The sequence below is a fragment of the Molothrus aeneus genome, chromosome 14, assembly GCF_037042795.1.
Source record: "Molothrus aeneus isolate 106 chromosome 14, BPBGC_Maene_1.0, whole genome shotgun sequence".
Taxonomy (NCBI): domain Eukaryota; kingdom Metazoa; phylum Chordata; class Aves; order Passeriformes; family Icteridae; genus Molothrus; species Molothrus aeneus.
Window position 1 is genome coordinate 9,852,539 of NC_089659.1, and position 23,769 is coordinate 9,876,307.

At 39.3% G+C, this 23,769-nt stretch overlaps 1 protein-coding gene across 1 annotated transcript in view; it reads left to right on the forward strand.

The window, feature by feature from the left end:
* The window catches only part of TENM1 (teneurin transmembrane protein 1), a 776,438-nt gene that overhangs the window by 714,929 nt on the left and 37,740 nt on the right, over nucleotides 1-23,769 (forward strand). The window contains exons 24-26 of the mRNA XM_066559708.1: nucleotides 1-21; nucleotides 3,468-3,700; nucleotides 13,373-13,527. Of these exons, the coding sequence (XP_066415805.1) occupies nucleotides 1-21; nucleotides 3,468-3,700; nucleotides 13,373-13,527 (409 nt within the window). The remainder of the gene's footprint in view (nucleotides 22-3,467; nucleotides 3,701-13,372; nucleotides 13,528-23,769) is intronic.

Below are 23,769 nucleotides of genomic sequence, written 5' to 3' on the forward strand. Positions count from 1 at the left end.
GAATAGAGACACAAGACACAGGTAAGTAAAATGTAATAACTGGTATGTAAACCACGTTCGAGGAAACAGTCTTACAAAAGTCCTTTTAAAAGTCAGGATATAGAGAAACACTCTGAATTTAATAAATATAAATGCTAATAAATGCAAATGTTAATCAAATTCACCTTTCTTTATAGTTCAGAAAGTTTGATTTGTTCTCCTTAAAGGAGTAAAGTCTCCCTCTAAATATCAGTTTCCTGATCACCAAGAAGAGATGGACAGGTTTAAACCTGAACACTGAGAGTACATTTCATAGCTGTCACGCCCATTTCACATGATGTTTAACTGATCACAGATATAGCAATCCAAGGAAACAAGAGCTTTAGCTACTTAAAAAATAGTTTAAAAGGCTACAGAAACACACTGTACCTTAGTGTTCTGTGCTTCAGAGGTTCTGGGGTACCATGAGCTTTAAAACCTGCCAGTTACAGAGCACACAGCAGAGCCCAGAGCTGAAGATGCTGTGTCAAAGTTCAGTCCTTGCTGCTCCAGTTAAAGACAAAGCAAGTGGCTTTCCCCCTTTCCAGCTGGCATTTTTGCATTGCAATTTAGGGATTTCTTTAAAGGAATGAACATTGCACATTCGGCTTCTGTGACAGACGGTGAGGGAGTTGGTTCCAACAGTCCAGCTGCAGAAGTGATGTTGCATGCTAGAAAGAGGCAGCAAGGCACTCTGTCTCCTTAGAAATAAACTTTTTTGCATTCCAGTACTTAAATGAGATAAATAAACCAGCACTAGTACAATATAAAACAGTAACTACATGGCATAGTAGGGAGCAGAGTGTGGACTGAGCTGTGTTTACAGCATGAGAATATTGGTTGGAATTGCTCACTTTAGCCACAGGACTGCTATTGAGTACTATAAATTATTTACCAGATTATGTCACATCTCATATATTTTGCAATTAAAACTTAAAAAGGAAGAATAATTCCTAGTTGGTAAGTGCAAAGTTCCATTTTTTAACTGAAGGATTGTTTCCACTTGCTTTAAACTGACCAGTATGTTTGTAAACTAAATTTCTCTATAATGCATTCAAAGCATAAAGCAGCTTTTACATTTAGAGGTTTCTTTCATAAAGTAGATTTTTTTTCTTTTTAATGCCAGTTCACTAGTACTCGTTTCTTGAGATGAGCTTCAACCTTAATTAATTATGACAATATCAAGTACTCCAGCCCTATTAATTACAATAATAGTGTCTCTGTCACTATTCTGTCCAAGCAAATTTGGTAGAAAATAAGAGGAAATCACTTGAAGTTAATGTAGTCTTTGAGGTCATAGGGGAGTACTCAACAATCCCACTGTGTGCCATTCTCTTGAGGCTGTAAAGGTCATAGTCATGGTGGAAATTTATAGACTGCTCAAAAAAACACGTAGAAGCAGCAGGTAAAAGATGGCTCCTGACATTACAGGCAGGAAAAGGCTTCAAAATCCAACTCCTCTACACAACTTTTAGCCTTCACAGGAGTTCTTTCTACCATGTAAAAAAGACAATAAAGCGTAAAAAGGGAGAGTTTGGCAACCAGTAAATAGAAAATGCCACTGATCTTATTTTTGGTGTTTACAAACACCTTATCCCATTTGTTTTTCTTGTCATCATGATTTTAATAAGCTATAGCAAAGCTGTTTAACTGGTAAAAATGGAAACTAAACTTCAAGAAAAGTACAGAGAAAAATTTAGTACAGAACAGTACTGCAAAGATTAATTTTAAATCCTAGTTTACTTCATATAGTTTTCAAAAGGTTAATTTAAATCAACTCAGATTTCTATCGATTACAATCTTCTGCAAAAATAGCAAGTTTTTTTAATTGTGTTCCATTTTTTACTATACTCTTTAAGCATTTTAGTATGCAAGGCATTAAGCATAAACATGAAGAGTTTTCTAACAGCTGGTCTATTAAATCTAACGACAAGGATGACAGAAAATGTGTCTACAAGGAGAATATAGAGTGACCCCTGGTTCTCTGCAGTTTCTGCATGCTGAACAACATGTTTATTTAAAATCTAGAATTCTCCTTGCAACTTTTTTCGTAGAAATGTTTTATTTAAAAGTCATCATTTGGCTGGCCAGTGACTCCTGACCTCAATCCAGAGAGCAAAAATGATTCTTGATATTTTCAACAAACAAATTTTATAGTGGTGATACCTTGGCATTAATTGCTTTTAGCTCATCCTCTTACTCATCTTTCATCATACCACTGCCCTCTCATTCCCTGTAGTTCCTAGGACTGGGTTTCACATCTGTTCCCCAGCTCTGGGAATATCACTGAGCATTGTCAAACCCACCACAAACAGAACTGGCCCAGGTGAGAGGAGGAACTCACTTCACAACTTTGTTGCAGCAATCTTAGGTGTTAGTTAATTTTACCAATATTAATAAAATATCTCCTGAAAAAATAAGAAGGGGGGATATATTTTGCAATTTCTTTAATCTAACTGGGCATATAGAACCCAGCCACTTTCCAGAAATCTCCTCCTCCCCCTAAGAGGAGCACAGTAGTTGTTAAAAGTTGTTAGAATTATTTGTTGTTAAAATTATTTTCTGAGCACCTAAACTCTCAGCCTGTGCCTGTCTCCCACCATTTCAGTAACCAGCAGTGTGATTTAAAGGCTCTCTATCTGGATTTTTAATTAGGCCCTACTGCAGGCTCAGGACACTAGCATGGTGTGCCACGTGCTTAAAAATTTTCTTCTAACTGGAAATTAACTTTGCACTGAAAAAGAAACTTAAAGTCTTACTGGATAATAAGATGCAGCTCGGTTTTCAGATTAGAATTTATGATCCCCTCCATTTAATTAACATATGTAAATATTTTTTTAAATAACATTTTATAATCTCAATAAGGCAGTGACAGTGCATGAATTATGGTGCATTAATTCATCCCTGGTTGCACTGACAGTGCTTGGCCTTCTGCCTTGCTCCTGACAATAGAGTCGGCATGAATTAAGGCACCATATTTCACACCTTCGTATTTCCTAAGGTTTAGAAACAGATAAAAATAACCAAGAGTAGGTATTTGTGCCCATCCAGAACTGCCTGTGATTCACTTTGCTGCAACTCATAGATTTGTTTTCAGTGCCAAGAGTACTAGGAGGTATCAGATATAGAAAAATGATCTTGCTTTTGATACTAATAATTACAACTAAGCTGAATTCACTCCAGTTAGCTTTATCCTGAGTGGTTTGGTACTGATGGGCAGATCAACTGCCCCAGTCCCAGTCTCTGCCCCAGCTCCCTGACCCATAACTCATTGGTCATGCTCTGTAGCAGGACACTGGTGGTGTTTTGAGCTGCTCTCGCTCACACCTCTGTCCTCTTCAGATCTCTGAGCTGATGTCTTCAGATTAGTAGAGTACAATTGTTGTGCTGCTGCAGAAACTATCAAGAAAAAAACAAGTTGACTTTGATGCTCTTCTCTTCTGTTTCAGTACAAGTCCTGCACATAAATATTATTTGGCTGTTGATCCAGTGTCAGAATCCCTTTACTTATCAGATACCAACACCAGAAAAGTCTACAAAGCAAAGTCTCTCACTGAAACAAAGGATCTGGCCAAAAATGCAGACGTGGTGGCAGGAACAGGTGATCAGTGCCTTCCTTTTGACCAGAGTCACTGTGGGGATGGTGGAAAGGCGGCCGAGGCCTCTCTCAACAGCCCAAGAGGTAAGAAAAGTCTGTATCTGGGGTACTTAGGGTTGGTCACCTGTATTTTCTGTCATTATTGAGCAACTTAGATGCAACTGGATGTACAAAAATGTGTCTGTGGCAATGATTTAACCAACTATTAAGCCAAATCGCTTCATGAGGCTTACTCATGTCTGCCATATAGCCTTTATGAGAGATCAGCATGGGCAGCAGGCTCCAGCTAGAATTCTCTGATTACTCTTCCCTGTATGACAGCACTCCTCTTTCATTACCTTTCAATTGCAAGGTGGCAACATTTAATTATATGTAACTCTGAAACAAATTATATGGTTTCAAAGTCCATTTTTCAGATGTTATGCATCAGGTGAGTGTTGTAATGTTAACAGAGCTTACTCATACACAGTAAGTCAGGGCTGTTCAAATCAGCGAGCAAAATTGAGTTTATTTGGAACTCTAGTTCGTCCTTTCTTATTAACACACTGTGCAAAAGATGAGCATCTCCCCTGCTGCACATGAAATAAGCATTTTCCTGCAGCCTCCCTGTCAGTGTACATCCAGTATTGTCACAGGCAAAATGCATGTGAAGCCTTGAATCCCCACCAAAGCCACAATTAATCCCCTTGCAGTGTGCACTAGAACTGTGATAAAGTCTCTGGATTTGGTGCTCTAAAGCAGCTGATCACCCTCAGCTCCCACTGAAATCCTTGGAACAAAGGGTACTCAGCAGCTCCCAAGGCAGAGCCCTGCGTGGGCTGAGCTGCGCTTCCCCTGCGCCTGCTCACAGCTGGCTCCAAGGAAGGGCTTTGATTCTTTTTCCTGAGCTAATAAAGGAAGGCTGTACATAGTAGGATATTAGAATGTACATCCGGGCAGAAATACCTCTAAGACAAGCAAATAATCCTGGTTTAAGGTTTAGCAAGAGACACATTGTAATTATAGAGTGACTAGTTTGTCTTTAATGATAGAAGGTAAGTGTGAGGTAAGTACAAATAAATGTTAATCTCAGGCAGCTAATTAATGTAATGAATCACTTCTAAAAATAGTGGAAAACAAAGGTTTTCAGATCCTTTATCAGGAACGTCTGATTCTATGAAAGTGATCAATGTTTTATTTCTGATTCCAATTGATGATACCCAATTACAATACAATCAGTTGTTCCATCTTTTTTTCTTAGTGGGGAAATATGTTGATGAAAATGTTGTGATACACTGTTTACTTTAAAGATACTCATACTTCCTTCCTTAATAGAAGGTTCTAGTCATAAAGAAATGAGGAGGAATAAGAACAAAAGTCAGGAGTTCTTGGCCAGACAGCAATTACTAAAAAGAAATGGTGAGCAGACAATGACTCTTCTGTTGGCAAATTCAGGCAATGACTCCTAGGTGCTTTAGATTTATGCATCTCCTCTAAATAACATCAGTTTGAAATGATCCAATTTGTTAGGTTTTTATTTTAATCTCAAGTAAGTCTGGACAGCCACATGCCCTTTTTGTGCAGGCCCTAACAAAATTCAGCATCAGCTCGTGGTCCCCAGCAGTGGGATCAGTAACAGCCAAGTAGCTACAGGTCCTTGTTTTCCCCTGAACTGAAAGAGGTTGAATAACCCTGGAAAGTAGAAGGAAGTGTTTTCCTGGTACCCATAGATCTTTGTTAAGAAACAGAGATGTCTCCCATACTTTACAGTTTTAGAGATTCTTTTGGATCTCTTATTTTCCTTGTTCTTGAAATATTTGTCAAGTCAGAAGATGTCATATTTCTATTGAAATTGCATTCAAACAGTATAAAGAAAACTGTTTTCTGTAGGAAGCAGGAAATTTTGACAAAAACTACTCAACTATGTTTAAAAGTCCTTAGACACACAGACACACAGTGTTATATAGCATTTGACCACAGAAATAAATGAATTGTTTCTGGTTTTATACCTCTGAGATTTTTACAGTGCAACCAAAGGTCCCAGACAGAGTAATTGCCAAGTTATTAAATCTAATAGCTTGCATTATTCAATAAATAACTTGTATTTATTTCTTAAGCTGATACATTAATATTGCTAGCTTTTTTACTTTGCTTGCATTCTTTTTTTTTTGTCCTGAGTATTCCTTTTTCCCATTAAAAATGAAAAATTATTTTCCCCCTTACTTGATAGAAAGTATGTGAAAAAGGACTCCATTTAGTGGTTGTTTGACCTTGGTTAGTTATATCTTAAAAGTTGGACTCTAATTTTTGCTTCTAGCTGCTTGTATAAGCATATAAGGGATTATCTAGAGTATAAGGAGTTATCTAGTTACCTCTTTTTCCATTTGCAAAAGTGATATGAAAACCTACTGTGTAACACTTGTGAAACTTAATCCTGTTTGGTAACATCCTCAAAGCTATGTTAATAGGTGGAAATTCAAATTCTCTTTCTTACTTGCTTTTCTGGATGAAAATTGCTTTGAAAAGTGCTTTAACTTTTCTGAACTCATACCCATTTTTCTAGTTCCTTGAACATGCAGGGAGGTTTGAGGAGAGTCCTACATTGTTATTTAATTATTTCTTTCATCAATGTTTATTTTCTCATTATCTTTATTTGGTAAGACTGCCTTTGCCTAGTGACCAGGATTTAAATGCCAGACAGGAAAATATAATGAAGTAACACTAATCAATTCTGATTTCATCTTTCCACAATTTTCATTTTACAGATAGCCAACACATGTAGCTTTGTTCAGTCTGTTCCCAGTTCTCTGTGAAGGACTGGAGATGGGGCTTAGTGAAAATTAATCTTACACTATTGTATGTTGAGCTGACTTTGAAAGATGCTTTCAAACATGCATGGCTGATGTAGTTGAAATTTGAACTTCAATATATTATTTTTACTGCAACTTTCTTTAATTCTGTAGAGATCTCAGACTAATGAGTCATGTAATAGATGACCAAGTACTTAAGCAGAATGTGAAATGATACAAGGTGGGGACATAAAATAAGATCTGTGACAAGCTGAACACATTTATTACACAAGAAGATATTGAAAATGAAGAAGTAACTACACAAGATATTAATCATTGACTGAATTCCAATCACTTGAACTTTACCAAGTAACAGATTTTAATTTTGGGGTGGGGAATTCTGTTTGGTGGGTTTGGAGATTTTTTTAATAGAAATAATTTATGGCACATCTAGTTGCCAGCACTATCTTTTAAACAATCTGATCAGTATTTATGGTAAGGTACTTGAGGATCATGTTCTGATTTTAACTGGATTAATCATCAAGTATTGGAGCAGTGAGAGGCACTAAAATGAGTGGAAATACTTGGGACTTGTGCAAAGCCAATGCTTGAATCAACACCATTAAACACTTACCTACCCTCCCCTTCTGAAATCAGTGGGCTTTAGACCTGTAAATAGATTTGACTTTCTAAGCATAATTGACAGAGGCAGTGAGAGTTTGAGACAATCAGGTTACCACTTTCTTGCTGAGCTCCAGGGTCTCCCAGGCAGCAGGGTGAGAAAAGTGTCCATTAACATCTGATTTCATTGCCTTGTGTCTGTGAGCAGCACTCACCCAGGACAGCTCTGCTGGGATGCAAGCTGTGTAACTTCTGTGAAAACAGTAGGTGCCTCCAGTGATGCCACCCTAAACATCAGGGTGATTTACACCTTTTGGAAACCCAAGGGCTAAATTTAAAGATGTAAACATTTAAGGTCCTGCAGTGTCTACTTTTTGATTCCTGGGTCCAGACCAGTGTCTGGAACTAGGCACATACTGTGCAAGCCATGTCAGTGCCTCAAGGAATTTGACTGCATACTGAGTACAGAGAACTTGGATGCACTGCAGTGACCTCACTGCAGGTGCAGTGACCTCAGAGAAAGCACCAGGGGAATGGAGAAGGTTGGAGTAAGTTCTAAATCCAATGCACAAAAATACCTTATCCACGGCTGTAGGAAAGAACTTTTTCACTCAGACCAATAGCCATGAGATAAAAACACAAGTGAAGCATAATTTAAAAATCAGTTCTTCAGTGTAGTTTTATCTATTTTGCTTGCAATTACTTTACTAAGGAAATATTGCTTTAAGAAATCGTGGTTTTGAAGATGTGTTCATCCTAGTAGCTTGCATCCTGAAATAATCAGTTTTGTTGCTCCTCATCCTCAGCAATACATTCTAAAGGAAATAAAGTTGTAAGAGCTGTTCATACTAAACCTTTGCTCTTGTCAAGTGGCAGTAGCCCATTTAGGATTGCTCCTGTTCAGCTGGAAGATTCCTTTTACTTTCAGTAGGATGCACAACCAAATTCCTATTACAGCCTTTTGTGACAACAGACACACTTGCCAAAGGTAATGATTAATGCTATTTTTCCAGCAATCTTTGCTATTCTGTAAATTCCTAAGACCTTTTTAACCTTTCCATAGAAGTCAAAAAGGAAAGTAGAATGGGTTAGATTTTTCATTAGCAGTATATAAAGTTAGAAATAGAAAAGCCAAAGTAATTTTCAGCCTCAAGTCATTGTTATATATGCATCATAAAATCAGCAAAAAAACACCAATCTCATGTACTTTTTAATTCATTTAAATTTATTCCTTATTTTTCTTTTCAGTAGCCTTCGCCACCTATGATTTCCAAACTATGGGAAACTTGCAGAACATTGTAAACTTTTTGGATAGCAGGTTTTTCTCCTAAATTTCATCCAGCATTCATCTGAATTCATAAATCATTCACTTTTCCATTCACCCATGTCAGCAGGATGACCCCAGTCATCATGTCTCAGGCTGGAAGCTGAACATTTTCGTTCACAGTCAGTAGTTAAAAACACTGTTTGCTCCAAGGCTATTGATCTGCCTCTAAAGAGAACAGCACTCAAGTGCAAGTGCTGAAGTCGTGTTCCAACTGACAAAAACTACTGAATAGTTTGCAGCTACTGCTGAGACAGTAAGGAAGTAAAGATGACAAAGATCACAAGGCAACAGACTGGAAATCACTTGAATCATATTTTGAGTGGCGTATTATGGTAACCTATAAATAACTAATTGCATAAAATTGCTTTAGTTCCTGGATGGCAGCTTTAATTAAAAGCATCGAAGACATTTAGAAGTTTAGAAATGGATGGCATGCAATTTGCCCTTTTAGCACCATAAAATGGTAATTAACCAATTTGATTCACTTCTTCCTATTAAAAGTTTTATGAGAATCTCAAGTTCCTTCTAAATACAGTTGTTCTTCAGCAGAAGGTGGCATTCTCTTTTATCCATCCTCACCAGTAGCTGTAGATGGTGTTTTAAAAATTCTTCAGAAGTTTAATTAGAAGTTTTCAATATAGAATGCTCATTTGTAACTTTTCAGCTGAGCAAAAAGTGTAAAGTAGAATTTCAAGAAGTGGGCAACATACAGTTCTAGCTGCTCTTTATTGACATGTTTGAAAAGGATTTGTTCCCAAAAAAAGCTTCTCTTAGAATGCAAGTGTGGGATATGACACAGGGTAAAAAAGAAAATATCTTAATAGGGTATTTACTATATTACTTTTAATCCATATTTTTAGCACTATAAGGTTAACTCCTGAAATGCCAAAATTTCTAGACTGAATGATCATATATATTTTGAATTTATACCTATGATAACTACACAAAAAGCAGTCATTTGCTTTCTGAGTGCTATTTGCATTTATAATGGTGTATGTATGTGCTCTAAGGCAGAGCTGCCAAGGGAAATAACCCTTTAACCAAAACTCTGGAGAGCAAATAACAGGAGAGGTTAGAGTCATGTTTATCATGGGTGTACCCAGCTCCTGTACTAATTATTATTTGTTGGAGAAAACAGTTATAAAAAATAGTCTTTCTAGTAATAATACTTAGTCACCACATTTGACAGCATTACTGGCGGTTAATTTTTAATGTTAGTTAACAGAATTCAAATGGTACTGATTAAAAGACCTCTGAGTGTTATAAATATTGCTCAAAAATGTCTGCATGTAAATCCACTGGAGATAGATCTTCATAAAAACTACTGTTTCACATTCAGGTACAAAATTCAGTCCTATATAGGGCATTCCCAGGACTAAAATATGACAAAACCAGTCCTGCAGCATGAGCATCTCACTCAGCAAGACTGATACTCAGCTCTGAGTCAAACAATGAGACTAAATCCTGGCACAGATTTATTTTGTCCTTACCCAGCCATCAGTTTTTAATGAGCAATCTGTATGTAAGCAGGGTAAGTCTGTCATATGTGCAATAGGTCATAGGTCCCTTTAGTGCCCAAAGACATCATCATTTAGGCATAGAATTTAGTGTTACAGTTCCTTAAAAAAAGAAAAACAGAATCAGACCCAGAGCCTGATACAAAGTACATCTCCTTCTCTGGAAAAAAAAATTACCTTTCTTACTCACTCAAGGGTTGAGCAATGCTCCCACTTGCACTCAAGTGCAATTCATTACCCTCAGCATGTGCATGTTTCCTCCCCCAGTTCCTTGGTGATTAAAGCACAATTGCTGTGCTGTGTGTGATTTGATTCTGCACTACACTGTACGTCAGAAAAGGATTAAAATAAGCTCTTGGAGTACAGATTATATGTAGCATCATGTAAGATGTGACAGGAGCATTAATGAATCCAACTCTAATGAATAAATTGGGACAGTTTAGCCACCAATCTGTATTGTTTTCCAGTGGATGCTTTATGTAGGGTATTTGTCAACAAGACTTAAATGCATAAGTCATTTTTTGAGGTAGGTAAAGTTGTGTTGTTTTACTGTAGAGTCATAAGCTCTGGAAGCAGTCATTGCTGAACATCTATACAGTCAGTGGTACTTGAAGAAAGTGGCTTATTAGGAAGTACCAGGAATTTAGTGCAAATACTCAAGAGATGGTTTTATTTATGCCATTGCACTGGCCTATATCCTTCCCTTGCAGGCAGGTTGCTTTTCTGCAGTGGCTGGAGGGCTAGAAACACTAGAAACATTAAAAGATCCTTGATTTTCTTATATAGTCAGTGTTTGAAATCCATTCAACAACACAGCTGAGTAGCTTTATTTCATTGCAGCATAATTTTTGATTTTTATATAATGGATGGTTTGCAGCCAACACAGCCATCTGTTCTCAGGCAAATTGCGCAAAACAGAAGATGCACTTGCCCTGGTGACAGATCCTGGCCTTGTGCTGTCTGTGCTGTGGATCTGATCCAGCTGAGAAGCAAAGCTCACCGTGCAGCACCTCCCCTCTGCAAAGGCAGGCTCAGACACAGTCCATTGCTGCCCTCCCCACCCACAGCAGGTTTCTCATTTCAGCTTGTGAAGCACACTGGAAAGCAAATCAGATCCCATCTAATGTCACTACATGATGCAGGATCAGTGATAGAGGTACATGGGCCCATCCCTTCCCAAAGCTGGAGTGCACATGTCACCCCAACACCAAAGCAAACCTCTTTGCTTCTCAGACTCACTCTTTACCTCAGCTCACCTTCAGCCTTTTAGGTTTGGACTTCTCAGGAACAGATGACAGCCAGGAGCTTGCCAGTCATTCTGGAGTTTCCAAAGGTGCAGTTACTTTCTAATTAAAGAGTGAAGATCCTCTAAGGGAGCCAGTACCAAGGAGTCACGATTTATGAGCTCGCAGGCTGGCAGGGAGTCAGGCTCTGAGACTGTCTGCTCCTCTTTCAGCCTTTCTATAACCTTCCAGTTTTACCCAGCTGACCCATCCAACCCCCACCAGATGATTTCAGTTCCCTAGGTGACATCTGTCCTGCAGAACCTTCAGCCATCTCACATAATGAGGAGATAGAGCCTAGCCCTGTACCTTGGGCACTTAGCAGTCCATGGGCACTTTTTGTTCTGGATGGAGGAGGTGACAGGATGGTGAATATCCTCCTCTAAGGGCATTTCACAGCCAGATGGATACATTGCATTGGTAATTTAAAGAATTAGTTTCAATTCCCAACACTGTGCCGATAACCTGAGAGCTGGATGCAGTAGGGAGTGTTGCACACTAAAGTTAACTGCTGTGGCTTTTGGATTTTTTATGTGGTGATACCCTCACTACGTTCTGATCATACCCTCAGGCCTTTGCAAGGTGCCTGAACATCACCTGTGGTGAAGAGGCACCTCAGAACCAGTCATGGGCAGATTGTCTTGGGAGCCTGCCCCCAGGTGTTAACACTGCAAGAGAAAGCATATTACACTCAGTTATGTGTGCAACTCAAACTCAATCCCCAGGCACTTCCAGCTGCCAGGTAAAGATATGTTTAGGGGCTTGGAGACACCATCACCCCCTCTTCCCAGTCCTGAGATGCATGTTCTGCATCAGGGTTTCCTGGTCTTGCCTTTTCCCCCCAGACTGCTTAATCTCCCTTTCTTCCAGCTGTAACTGCTCAAACAAAAAAACCTTAAGTACAAGGAGTTGGGGTTGGAAGCTGAGGAAATACAGTTTGAGGCTATTTTTCTTTTTTAATGGCATGTGGAATTGCTGTATGGGATCCTAAGCTGGCCTGCAGACAAGTATTTTGTAAACTCAGAGTACATACAGCCTTCAGTTGTGCTAAATGCAGAGGACAAAAATCAAGAACCATATAAGCCACTGTCCAGACCATCTGTTCAAGTCCTCTGCCTTTCATTTCTGTGTAGCAGAACATAAATTCATTATTAAAATAGCTTGGCTGTGCACAGCAGCTGCTGTAATTGCAAAGTTATGCAATTTTAAATGGGAAATTAGGAAGTAGTTTAAAGCAAGAAATTGAGCGGTTTTGGTAGAAAGGATTTCACAAGTCTAACATGAATAGAAGTGCTCTTCTAGTTATATTTTCAATATTTGAGGGAAATTAGATCTTACTTACAGTTCCAATGCAGGAAGAGCTGCAGAGGAGCTGTTAAACTGAGGCAGAACAGGGCTGAGCATGAGTTGTTGCGTGAGGTGCTGGTGGGAGACAGCAAACCTTCCATTCCTCAGTTTCCCCACTGAAATGCAGAGGACCCTGACCTTTCCTGTGCAGAGCCCTGGAATTGCAGTTCCATCTCTGGCATTTGAGTTCCATCCCTTGTGCAGTGCAGTGCTGCAGGAGCTGCTGCGGATCCGGGAGTGGGAGAACTGCCCCAGCTGATGACTACAAATGTCATGAGCCTGGTTCCAGTTCAGGACCATCATTTTGGGCAGCACTGCACTGTGATCCATCCTGCAGCACAGCTGCTCCTTCTGCCTGCTGAGTAGAGCCTGATCTGCGCCACTTGTATGTACAGCCCGTATCAGAACAGGTCTCTTTGGCCTTCTGTGGGTTCTTCTTCCTTGCTCAGACACTCTTCATCATTCAGAGACTGCAGCAATTTAAAAATTGTCTGTGCATAAGAATGAAGAAAGTGAAATGGAAATGAAGACAAATCAACTGTAAGATAAGTTTTTAGAAAAGCTAATATTGCCCACTTGGTGATAGACATTAAGTTGTTGAAGAGCCTTGTTCTCTGTATGTAAAATTACATTAAAAGCAAAGCCTCTGCTGTTTTGTTTTGTTTCATCCTCACATGTTCCCTCTTTAAGTCAAAGCTAATCTGATAGATGGGAATGAGCATTCCATATACAGTTTGTCTAAGCCTCAAATAGTAATGGGTGGGGGAAAAATCATACTTTTTTAAATTGGCAGATTTTTGTAGTGTAAGAAGAGAGGAAACATTTTAAGCTGTTACTTTTTAATCCAGATAATGCCAGCACTAACACTCTTCTTACTCTTCCTCTTCATCCAGGTATCACTGTAGATAAGCACGGATTTATTTACTTCGTTGATGGTACAATGATACGGAAAATTGATGAGAATGGTGTGATCACAACAATAATAGGTTCAAATGGCCTCACATCAACCCAGCCATTGAGCTGTGACTCTGGGATGGACATCACTCAGGTAGACACCTCGTTTTTATGTGTTGTCACTTTGATACACATTGTAGAGACAGATCACCTACTGTCTTGTACCAAGATTGTATATCGAATATGCTGGATGAGTCAGATAATTCTGAATGGCACCGTATGGAATAGTTCTTCCACTCACATGATTATTCTAAGGTGTATAAATGGAAAACTACACTTGGTTGTTTTTTTTTTCCCAGGAGATGGCCTGTGAATATATAGAGAATATATATACATTCTTATGTAAATACAAACTGCTTTAAAAAGTTGCTTGCTACTCTGATCTTCTAAGAAGGTAATCAGAAGTTTAAAGTGCTTTCCTTTAGTCCAGCATTCAGACTGATTTGCTTGAACTAGTAAATGGAAAAAAATAGATATTCTGTTTACATCTAAATCTCTTCTAAGTCATGGAGGAGAATTAGAATAAGTAATTACAAAGCAGCAATATTGTGGTGAAACTATTGCATTTCCATTTCTCAAAATGCTTTTCAGTTCTTACGTCAAGAGCAAAAAAAAAAAAAAGAATAGTGAAAGAAGTAGGAATAAAAGAAAGAACTTATCACATCTCTAGTTTGTGCTAAAAAAGAAATATGGATAATAATGGAGAAACATAAATGGTACTCTTGGCTAGTCAGCGAGCCATACCTACAGACAGCACAAGGAAGGACTTGGCCTTTGCCAAGAAATAATTGAATTAATCAGCTTCAAAACAGGGGAGAAGCTGTACTTGAAAAAATGTTGAGGCATTCAAGTGACATACTAAGCTATTATGGACTGTGTCAGCTAATAACCAAGATCAGGTTAATTTTTCATTTCATTTTCTCCCTGCCCTTTCCTCCGTCCTTCACAACTGGAGAATCACAGTTAAAATTCAATGCATAACAATGGTAAGAGCTTGTTGCTTGTTTCTAAGTAGATTTTGAGTAATAGCAAATGACTGTGGTGTTGCATTCACATACCTGAAGAATGTGTGGTCAATGTTTTGGTTAGTTCTTATGAAAGAAGGGTCAAATGAAGGGATCTAATGCTGCTGTCGCAGAAGCACTCAGGGATTTTGTTACTAGAATCAGAACAGGGAAAAGTGTCTGTGTTCCATTTCACATGTCACCAAATCACGGAATTCTTATAGTTGGAAGGGACCTCTGGAGATCACCCAATCCAACCCCCCTGCCAAGGCAGGGTCACTTGGGGCAGGTGACACAGGAATGCATCCAGAGGGTTTGGATGTCTCCAGAGAGGGAAGACTCCAAGACCTCCCTGGGAGGTGTTCCAGTGTTATTGGTGTCCAAGTGCTCTGCCACACTCAACAGAAAGAACTTCTTCCTCATGTTGAGCTGAAACTTCTTTCTCTTTTGTGTGTTTACTGTTTCAGTAGACCCTATGTGTTTGCAAATGTGGGGAGGGGAATCTCAGCCTCCCTGTTCTAAGACAGACAGGCCTTTGTATTCTCTCAGGTCCAGTTGATGTGCAATTATTCCATATAAAGCAGAACAGAGTCAACAGGCTTAGTTGTGCTAAGCCCAAACTTCAATTATTCTGATAATGGTTTTAAGATTAAACAGCTTCTGGGCACCTTGGCTCTTGCTCTGCCCCTGGCCTTGAGGCCAGCCTGTCCTGCAGGTGCTGAGCAGCAGCTGGCAGGCAGCAGCATTCCTGCTGCACTGCTGCCCAGCAGCTGGCAGGAGCTGTGCTTCATGGAGCCACAGCTGCCTGCAGCACATGCACTCACTCCTTGGACACATCTAACAACTGCCTGGGGCACCCCTAACCAGATCAGGTATCTCTGAGGTCAGGGAAGGGTGCCAGGTGCAGCGTCTGCTCCCTGCCTTCTCCTTCTGGATCTGCACTCTCAGGCTCTACAAATAATTGCTTTATTTGCCTAATGTAATATGTGCTGTGTATTTGTGTTCAAATTTTTGCTGATTTTGCTCAGTAAGAAAATGTCTCGCTACATCTCAAATAGGGAGTTTTAATTGTTTTCATTTCCTTTTGAAAAATGCAACTCCCCGTTAGCAAATAAGTCTCAGCAGGGGGCTGGCAAATTTAGAAATAAAATTTTTTTATTTATTAAATTAAAACTGAATTTCAAAAGTAAACATTTGGGGCTGAAATCAAATGTGCTGAATTTGTAAAGTAGATTTAAGTAGCCCTAAAATCCTAGTTCTTCTTAGGATGGCTACTTGCCAGAAACCAGTTTCATTTAGCTCACCCTACAACATAGTTCAATTCCATGGAGGATGGGCTTCTACAAAGTCATAGGTAAGAAGAAAGATGTCATAGAGCAAATCATTCTTCATTCATCTGGGGTACAGTCTCCTTTTCACAGAAGCAGGAATAAACCCTTTTTTTTTTTTTTATGAACACTTCAGATGTTTCCATGCTACAAGAAAATATGGCTGCATATTTTGCAAAAAATTTCAATTTTGTCAGTATTGTGGGAAACTAAGAAATGGCCTTACCCCTAAATTGAGATAGTCTTCAATTAAATTATGAATGCATGACAGTAAATATTCTAAAAAACATAATAAATTATGGCTTATAAACATATTCCTAAAAAGTGGCCAGTCTCATTTTCTAAGGGTAGCAATACTATATAATTTTCTGTATATTTTTCACTCATAAGGGAAGTCACAGTGTGGACACTGCAACATGAAGCCTTCGGAAGCATTTCTTGTTTGGAGGATTTGTTTTGAGGGGATTTAAGTAAACCTCTTCATTGAAGTTCCACAAAATCCACACCCTTGAGGTATTTCACATACACAGTAGATCATAGACATGGAATAAATACCGAGACTGCATGTTCTGAAAAGTAACTGTATCAAATTTGCTCAGTCATCTTCTTCTAAAACTGTTGCTGATAACCAGAAAAGCCTATGATATAACCACACCCCCTTGAAGTCAAGCATGTTGATCTGGAATGATATCAATGAAAATAACGGAATGATATTGTCACTTAGAAACAAGTGCATATCCTTGCAAGACTGCTGAGTTTATTCCAGAATGGCATAAACATAAATGAAAAATGCATTTGGCCCATCTCCACTTAAATTAGTTTTTGGCTAAGTTACAAATGGCATTTAAATCAAGAGAATGTGGGTTGCTCACAAATTGTGTATATAGAGAGACTTAGGAAATAGGTTAATAAAATCATTTCTCAAAGCTAAATTTGTTCTGACAGTAAAATCAACAACTTGCCCAAAATCAGTATTTCTTAATTTACTGAAGTACAAAAATGTACTCTTGGAGTAAATATGTAGAGTAACTGTCTATTGCAAACACCACCATAAATGACAAGCTTTAGCTTTAAGGCATTCACTTTAATAAATGAGTTGATTATGAAAGGATTTAATCATTATTTCCAATATCAGTTTTCATGGTATTATTCTTGTTTATTGTTATGTGTTTGTTATTTACCACCTTCTCCTTCTTAAGCATAATATTCTTGATTCATAACCAGGGCAAGAAAGGACAGATGGGGCTGAAAAGATTATAGGTTGTGGGAAATAAATGACCAAGTTCTAATTACTTTGATCCCATACTTCACTGGGGGCTTTTAATCTGAATTTAGAAGGAAAGGGACACTCAGTTGAACTGTTTAAATGGTGCACAGGCATTCTCAGAACTGTTTCAGCCTGTTCAGAACTTGGATGACTTTTCTTCTCTGCACAGATCATTTCAGTGTTCTTCAATTAGTTAATAGAGCAAACCTAAAGAAAATGGCTCTTCAGAGCTCTGCATGTGAATATCTGTGTGGATGTGCTCAACACTCACTATTGATGCCAGGAGCTCAGCAGGCACCTACATGGTCATGAGCCACAACAGGAGTGCCAAGGGAAGGGACTTGGATGGAGAGAGAAAGAAAAGAGATGGGATCATCATTCAGTTTCACTGCCTGATGGCTTTGGGCTGGATCCTTGTCTAGACCAGAGGCCTCTCTAGATTGTTTTTTATCTCACATGTACACACTCTCTTCGTGTTTGCACATCCCTACGGTACTCTGATATTTTTTAGCTAGTTTATTGATAGCAGCTGAGAGCACATTGTGTGGGTATGTGTCTGTCTGTCTGTCAGTCTGTCTGTCTGTCAGTATTCTCCTCCTCACAGTAAATTAAAAGCTTGGGCCAATTTCAAACAAATTTGTAGAGAAACACCCACCTTCACAGCAATTAAATTCCTACATGTTCCATAAAAAATATTAATCCAGCTGGAGGACAGAAACCTAAAGTGCCCTTTCAAAAGGAAATATTGCAGCATAAGCTTTCTTTTATTAAACTCCAGAGATTCTACTCAGGATGTAATAAATGCCCCATTCACAGAAAACTTCATTTCGCACTTGGATCTTATTAAACTCCCAAGCCAGTCAGCCATGCGACAGAAGTCCTTAGGAAACCAGACTTCATCAGATCCAGTGTTCTTGGAAGTTATATTGACGTTGTGGGAGTTTTTGTGTGAAAGTAAAAACACTACAGCTCATCTTGAGTGATAAGCTTTGCTGTTCTGCCTCCAATGCTACAGTGAAAGCTGAGAGAATTAGCAGATATTTCTACCATCTTGCAATTTCATCCTGTATCTTTCCTCCCATGAGAAATATGTGGGCTGAATTTCCACTGCTCCAAACCACAAGTCATTTATATCTGTGTGAGTGGCTGCAGGTATTATTTGGGAGCTGTTTAAACCAATCTCGAGCACAGTCACTGCAAATACAGAGACCAAACATTTGCAAGTCAACAGAAAATGAATCCCAAGAGCTTTTTCTTTGCCTGTAACCATGGTCTTGTTCTTGTGCTTATGTCAGTCCCACTAGGCACGAGTCTGTGCCAAAGCAATAGCTCCGACCTGATTGATGGTGTTAATAACTGTCACCGCTGTGTTCCAAAATGAAAGGTCTGCTTTGAAGACTTTTTCTTGACATTTGCACTTCATCAGCCTTTGTTCAGCAGTTCTCCATGTGAGGGAACCATCTATATTGTGTTGCCTCACATAAACTTCAGTGACACTGCAAAATGTTTTGCTCCCTTATAAAAATGTGACAGTGTTACTTACGTAAGCAATTTGCCTGCACAGGTCAAATTAAAAGGCAGAATTCTAGAACAGGGTTTAAAGGGGACCCATGCATGGCAGGAATGTTGTCCTGGACAGCCTGCTTTGAATGATGGAGAAGAGGGGAGAGGGTAATAAGTGATGCTGTTGATGACCTACTTGAAATAGTGAAGTGAGAGACAGACTGCTGGGAAGCAGGAGTGAGATGAGCAGAATTGCTTGAAAATGTATTCTATATCTCAAAAATGCAAACGCTGACATTGCTCCCGCAGTCACAAGTGCTGCAGGCGCTCCCCAGCAGCATCTGCACAGGCACAATATGCTTCAGTGGCATTGTGGAGCCTTTTGAGCAGAACAAAAAGCTCCCAGGACATGGTGACCTCGCTTGAAAGCAGCAATGAGGGTCTGCTCATCGGAGCAAGCACAGCCTGAACAGAACTTTCACTGGGTACATTTGGAGGAAGGAAAGAAATATGTGAAAGACAAAAATATGATCTGATGACCGGGTGAGACCAGGGGAAGCGAGCTGCCAGAAAAAACCAAATTGATTTAGGCTGAAGTACTTCTAAGCCAGGTTGAGAATAGAATATTGCAGGGCAACTGCAATATTACATGAGGCTGATTAATTAATTAGTATTGTAGGTCAGAACACACACCATTGCTTTAGATATTTCTCTACGTACCTGCCATTATAAACTGCATTCTTGTAAAAGCAGAAAGAAGAAAAAGCACCTTTTAACATTAGATGCACAATATTCTAATTGTGCCATCAAAAAGGGATAACTGTGTTTTCACTGTAGCAAAGTATTGCAAAACTACTCCTGTTCTTCCTTTCCTTTTAGTCCTCTCCTGTGTCTTTTGATACATTATTCTAGCTATGAGTAATTAATGCAGCATAAATATTCCAAATTGCTGAACAAAAGCACACAAAGCAGAAATAACAGTTAATAGGCCCTTTTATTTTACTTGTGGTCTTCCCTTACAGAAGAATTTCAGAGCTTTTTTCTTTTTAGAAAAGAACTCTATTATTTTTTCTGGGTCTTGCTGGATGAAGGAGCCCACAAAGCTGTTAGTTTTTTTCCAAAATGAAGTCGTCTTGTTCTCTGCTTCTTTTTACTCTACTGCTTAATTTCGTGTTCTTTCTTCTCTGGCTTTGCTGGAGTGGAAGTCGTGGCCCCAGCAAAGTCAGCAACTGTTTTGCCACTGACTTCAGTGGAACCAGGACTTTGCCAAGCTTAATTGAAAGGGTAGTGAGAGGTGAGTGTGCAGTAAGGAGCAGCTGTATCTCACAAGAAAGTATGTGCTTCTGAGAAATAGACCAGAACAGGTCTTCACTGAGGCATTTTCAAACCTTTTCAAAAATGAGCTGTCCCTCCAATTAATTAAGTGTTACTCTTCAGAAGCTGTAACAAAACTGTTCCAGCCATAATAGCATATGCAGGAACAATCAGTCACTAGCATCCATACTTCGAAGCAAAACCAAGCTGAAAGCCTTTTTAAAAGAGGATCTTTGGGTATAAGGGCAAATATCTTTTCCCAGGGGTACAGGATCAGCTAAGTAGCCTCTCTTCAACAGAAGCTGAGAGGAAAGAGGCTCATAGGATTAGAACTGCAGGTGAAAAAAAGTCTGAGAGCTCATAAATCAAACTTGGAGGTGTACAATGTCATTTTTTGAATATCAGACAGAAAGCAGACTGGTTTCGTCAGAACTAATTTATATTCCAATCAAATTATTCTATCAGTGAATTTGAAATTAGTCATAGACACAAGATAGCATCCAATGAAGTCATACTGCAATTTCTCCCTTAAAGCCCAGATATTCTGTTTGTATTGAGCACCTGCAAAGCAGCAATTTATTTCAATTATCTGCCATAAATAATCCATTATGACTGAGTAAAAGACTATGTACATTTTAATGAACTCTCCAGCGCTTGCATCCTTTCCTTTGATTGTTGAGGCAGTATTAGATGGGGAAGTGAAGGAGACTCTGCTCATGACTTCCCTCTTACTTCCTGCTACACAGACACAGGTTTTAATTCTTTTTTTCAAAAATTTGTTTCTAATAAGCAACTGCAAGAAGGAAAAATCTTCTGTAAGAATTGGATGGCTGGTGAGAAGGAGGCAGCTGAACCCTGAGTCCAGGTGCTCTTAGATGCATCCTTCCAACTAGAAGAAACCTCCATGCTCACCAAATGCTGCCTGCGCATGCTCAAAGCCCTTGCACATAACCATCCACCAGCTCATCCAAGCTGCCCTGCCACCTCCAGACTTTCTCCACCCATGTCACACTGCCCAGCTCCACAAACCCCTGACTCTGTCTTAGCCACCTGGGGAATGGGTTCCCAGATGAGAAGCCTGTCTTATTTTGGGCTCTTCTGTCAGGCTTTCATGAGCAACCAGCATCTCTCAAAGCTCCCTTTTATTCCATATGTGCAAGTAGCCTTTGGTTATCTCTGTATCTAAATATGGTTTCAGTATGATGGAGTATAGTGGATCAGTTATTTTTGGCAGAAAATTATTATCTCTACTGTGTTGAATTGCACTGCAGAAAATGTTCAGTACAACTTTGTCAGACTGGTGGGAGTCTGCAATGTGTTGAGATACATTGGTTACTGCATCTGTCTTTTTTCATCTGTTGCAGAGACATAATGGACAAAATGTAAGCATGAAGGAGATACTGATGCATATTTAACTGTGTCTGTATACATGCAGGTGTGTGTGGTTTCTCCCTACACTGCAGAGCTACCATAACTAATCAGATAGTGAAAGCTGGTCCCTGCCCTCCTGGGCTCCAAGCCCCAAGCCAGTATGCTGAAAAGAGAATGTGGGTGTTGAAGGGAAGATGCAGAGCCAAGCCAAGCAGGCAATGTCCCTCCTTTTGTTTTAACCCAGTGGTTCATCCACATCCGCTAGCAAGGTTTGCCTGTGATTTAAGAAACAGCTATTTTGATGGAGGCAGTTCCTACTTTAGCCATGGTTTTTAAAATTGTCAGGACTAGAACTGTGTGCACGTTGCTTTCCTCCTCTCACCAAGCAGTCCTTCACATATTTATGGGCCAAAGGACCTCCCACAGATGTAACAGGTTTTTTGTGTTACAAAGTGCATAACACTAATGACTGAGCTCTGTGTGGAGCTGTCTTTACTGTCTCTGTTCCAAACCTTTTAGATTGCATGCTGTATTCTGGTTTGGCCATTTGGAAATGTTGCACAGCTGTTTTTTAGGGAGGGGGCCAGGGGAGTGACAAGCAAATGGGTTGTCACAAGTCTGGAGTTTGAGGTGATCTGTCCTGCAGAGATGTCACACTGCAGGGATAGAAACTCTTGCATTGGCTTGGTCAGAGTAAGTACCATGGCAGGAGCTGCAGCCTGGGCAGTGACAGCTAAGAATGCCTGAGTTCACCTCTCCATGATACCATGTTTGCTGCAGCATCTTTTCTACCATTGGCTGTGCCAAGGAAAAAAGTAATGAAAAGACACCGTGTCAGTGGAGGGAAAAAATTGCAAATGTCAGGACAGAAATGGGTTCTACCCATTTGTAGTGTGCCACAGAGAGGGTGTTCTTAAAGCTGTGCATGATGGAGTTCAGGTCACAGAGAGCTGTAAACAGAATGATAGATGTTTTATACAGTATGTTACTCTGACAATAGCACATTTACAAACAAATTAGTTGAAAGTGTCTGAAGGACATTGAGCTTTTATAAACCGGGCCTCATCTCCTGCTGATAGCTTCCTTTGGGATGAGTATGGCATGCAAAATGATACACTGCCTTGGAGAATAAATTTATGAAGTTTAGCAATGTAGGTCACATTGCAGGAAATCATAAATGTCTGAACATCACTCAATAGCCATTCAATCAACTGCTCAAAGCAAAATGGGAAACTGAACAGTGTGTAGTTGTCTCCAGTGAGAACCAGGCAAAGTCATGATATGATGTAAAACCCTTTAGGTCCTCCATCCATATATACTACATTTTTATTTCTTTTTTCTGCCACTTCAGAATTAAAATTCTTTGTCATATCAACAGTGGTAATAAAAACAATGTGATTTTTGCTATTGTAACCATAAGCTATAAATCTGTTGGGTGGCTCACAAAAGGTGTGCCAAAAATTTAGGGAATCAGAAGAGTTTCAATGGTTGAAACTTGTATAAGTAGTCGAGTCCTAAGGAATTAATTTCATTGTGAAGTCATTTTTGTATGCTTTCAGTCAGCCAGAAGGATTTATGCTATTTCCTTTTTTTTTTTTTTTTTAATTTGGTTTGAAGGAATAAGGAAGAGATTTAAAAGGACATTTCTAGACCTAGAACTTGCTAGGGATTCCTTTAGCTTTCTGGGTCTAGAAGCTGCTGGAAGCCTGAGATAGAGATATTTAGGACCTCACTAGAGATGTTGAGGATCATTCTGAAGGCATTTAGGACTTTTTAAGGTATGCAGCCTTTCTAGATCTACAGCTTAAGGAGCAGGAGAACCCATGATGGCTTCTGGAGCATGGCCAGGGAGCCACTGGATCTCTCTCCTGGAGTAGTTTGGAAGCCTTTTAGAGCTTTTTCTTAGAGCCTGCCTGGCATTTCTGTGGAGCCCTTTCAGCCTTTCTAGCCCTGAAGCCATGCTGTGTCTTTCTAGATCTAGAACTCAGCTACTGAAAATCAAAAACTATTTATTGATCTGATTAGGAACCTGTTGTGAAACTATTTTCAGGTGCACTTTTACTATCTCTTTTCTAGAGCCTTTTTGGAAGGCAAGAAAAGAGAATGTCTCTCCTTCTATGTCCAAGTTAATCCATCACAGGCTTGAGATATGTTATTCAGTCAAGTGGTAGTTATTGAATTTTGCTTAAAAAACTTTAGTCTTAAACATTATCCCTGTAAGCCGTTCTGGCACAGTCTGACAATGCATATCCAAATAAGCATCACAGCAGTAACCAAAGCCCTGAACTGACAGAAATTTAAAGCAGAGTGCCTGCTTACAGTCTCAGACTAGAATCAAACATTCTCCAGTGCATTTCCTTGCATTTAATCAATACAAATGCTCACACTGAAGGGTTGCTGCACAGAATGCTGTTGTCTTGTTTGTTCTGCAAAATGCAAGGTGCCTTTTTTTTTCTGTTAGCTGTTTGAAGTCTTACAGCAGTATGTGTTTGCTTTCTGTTCAGCACCGCAGTTAGTTTGTTTGCATTTATTTTCCTCAGTTGAAAGAC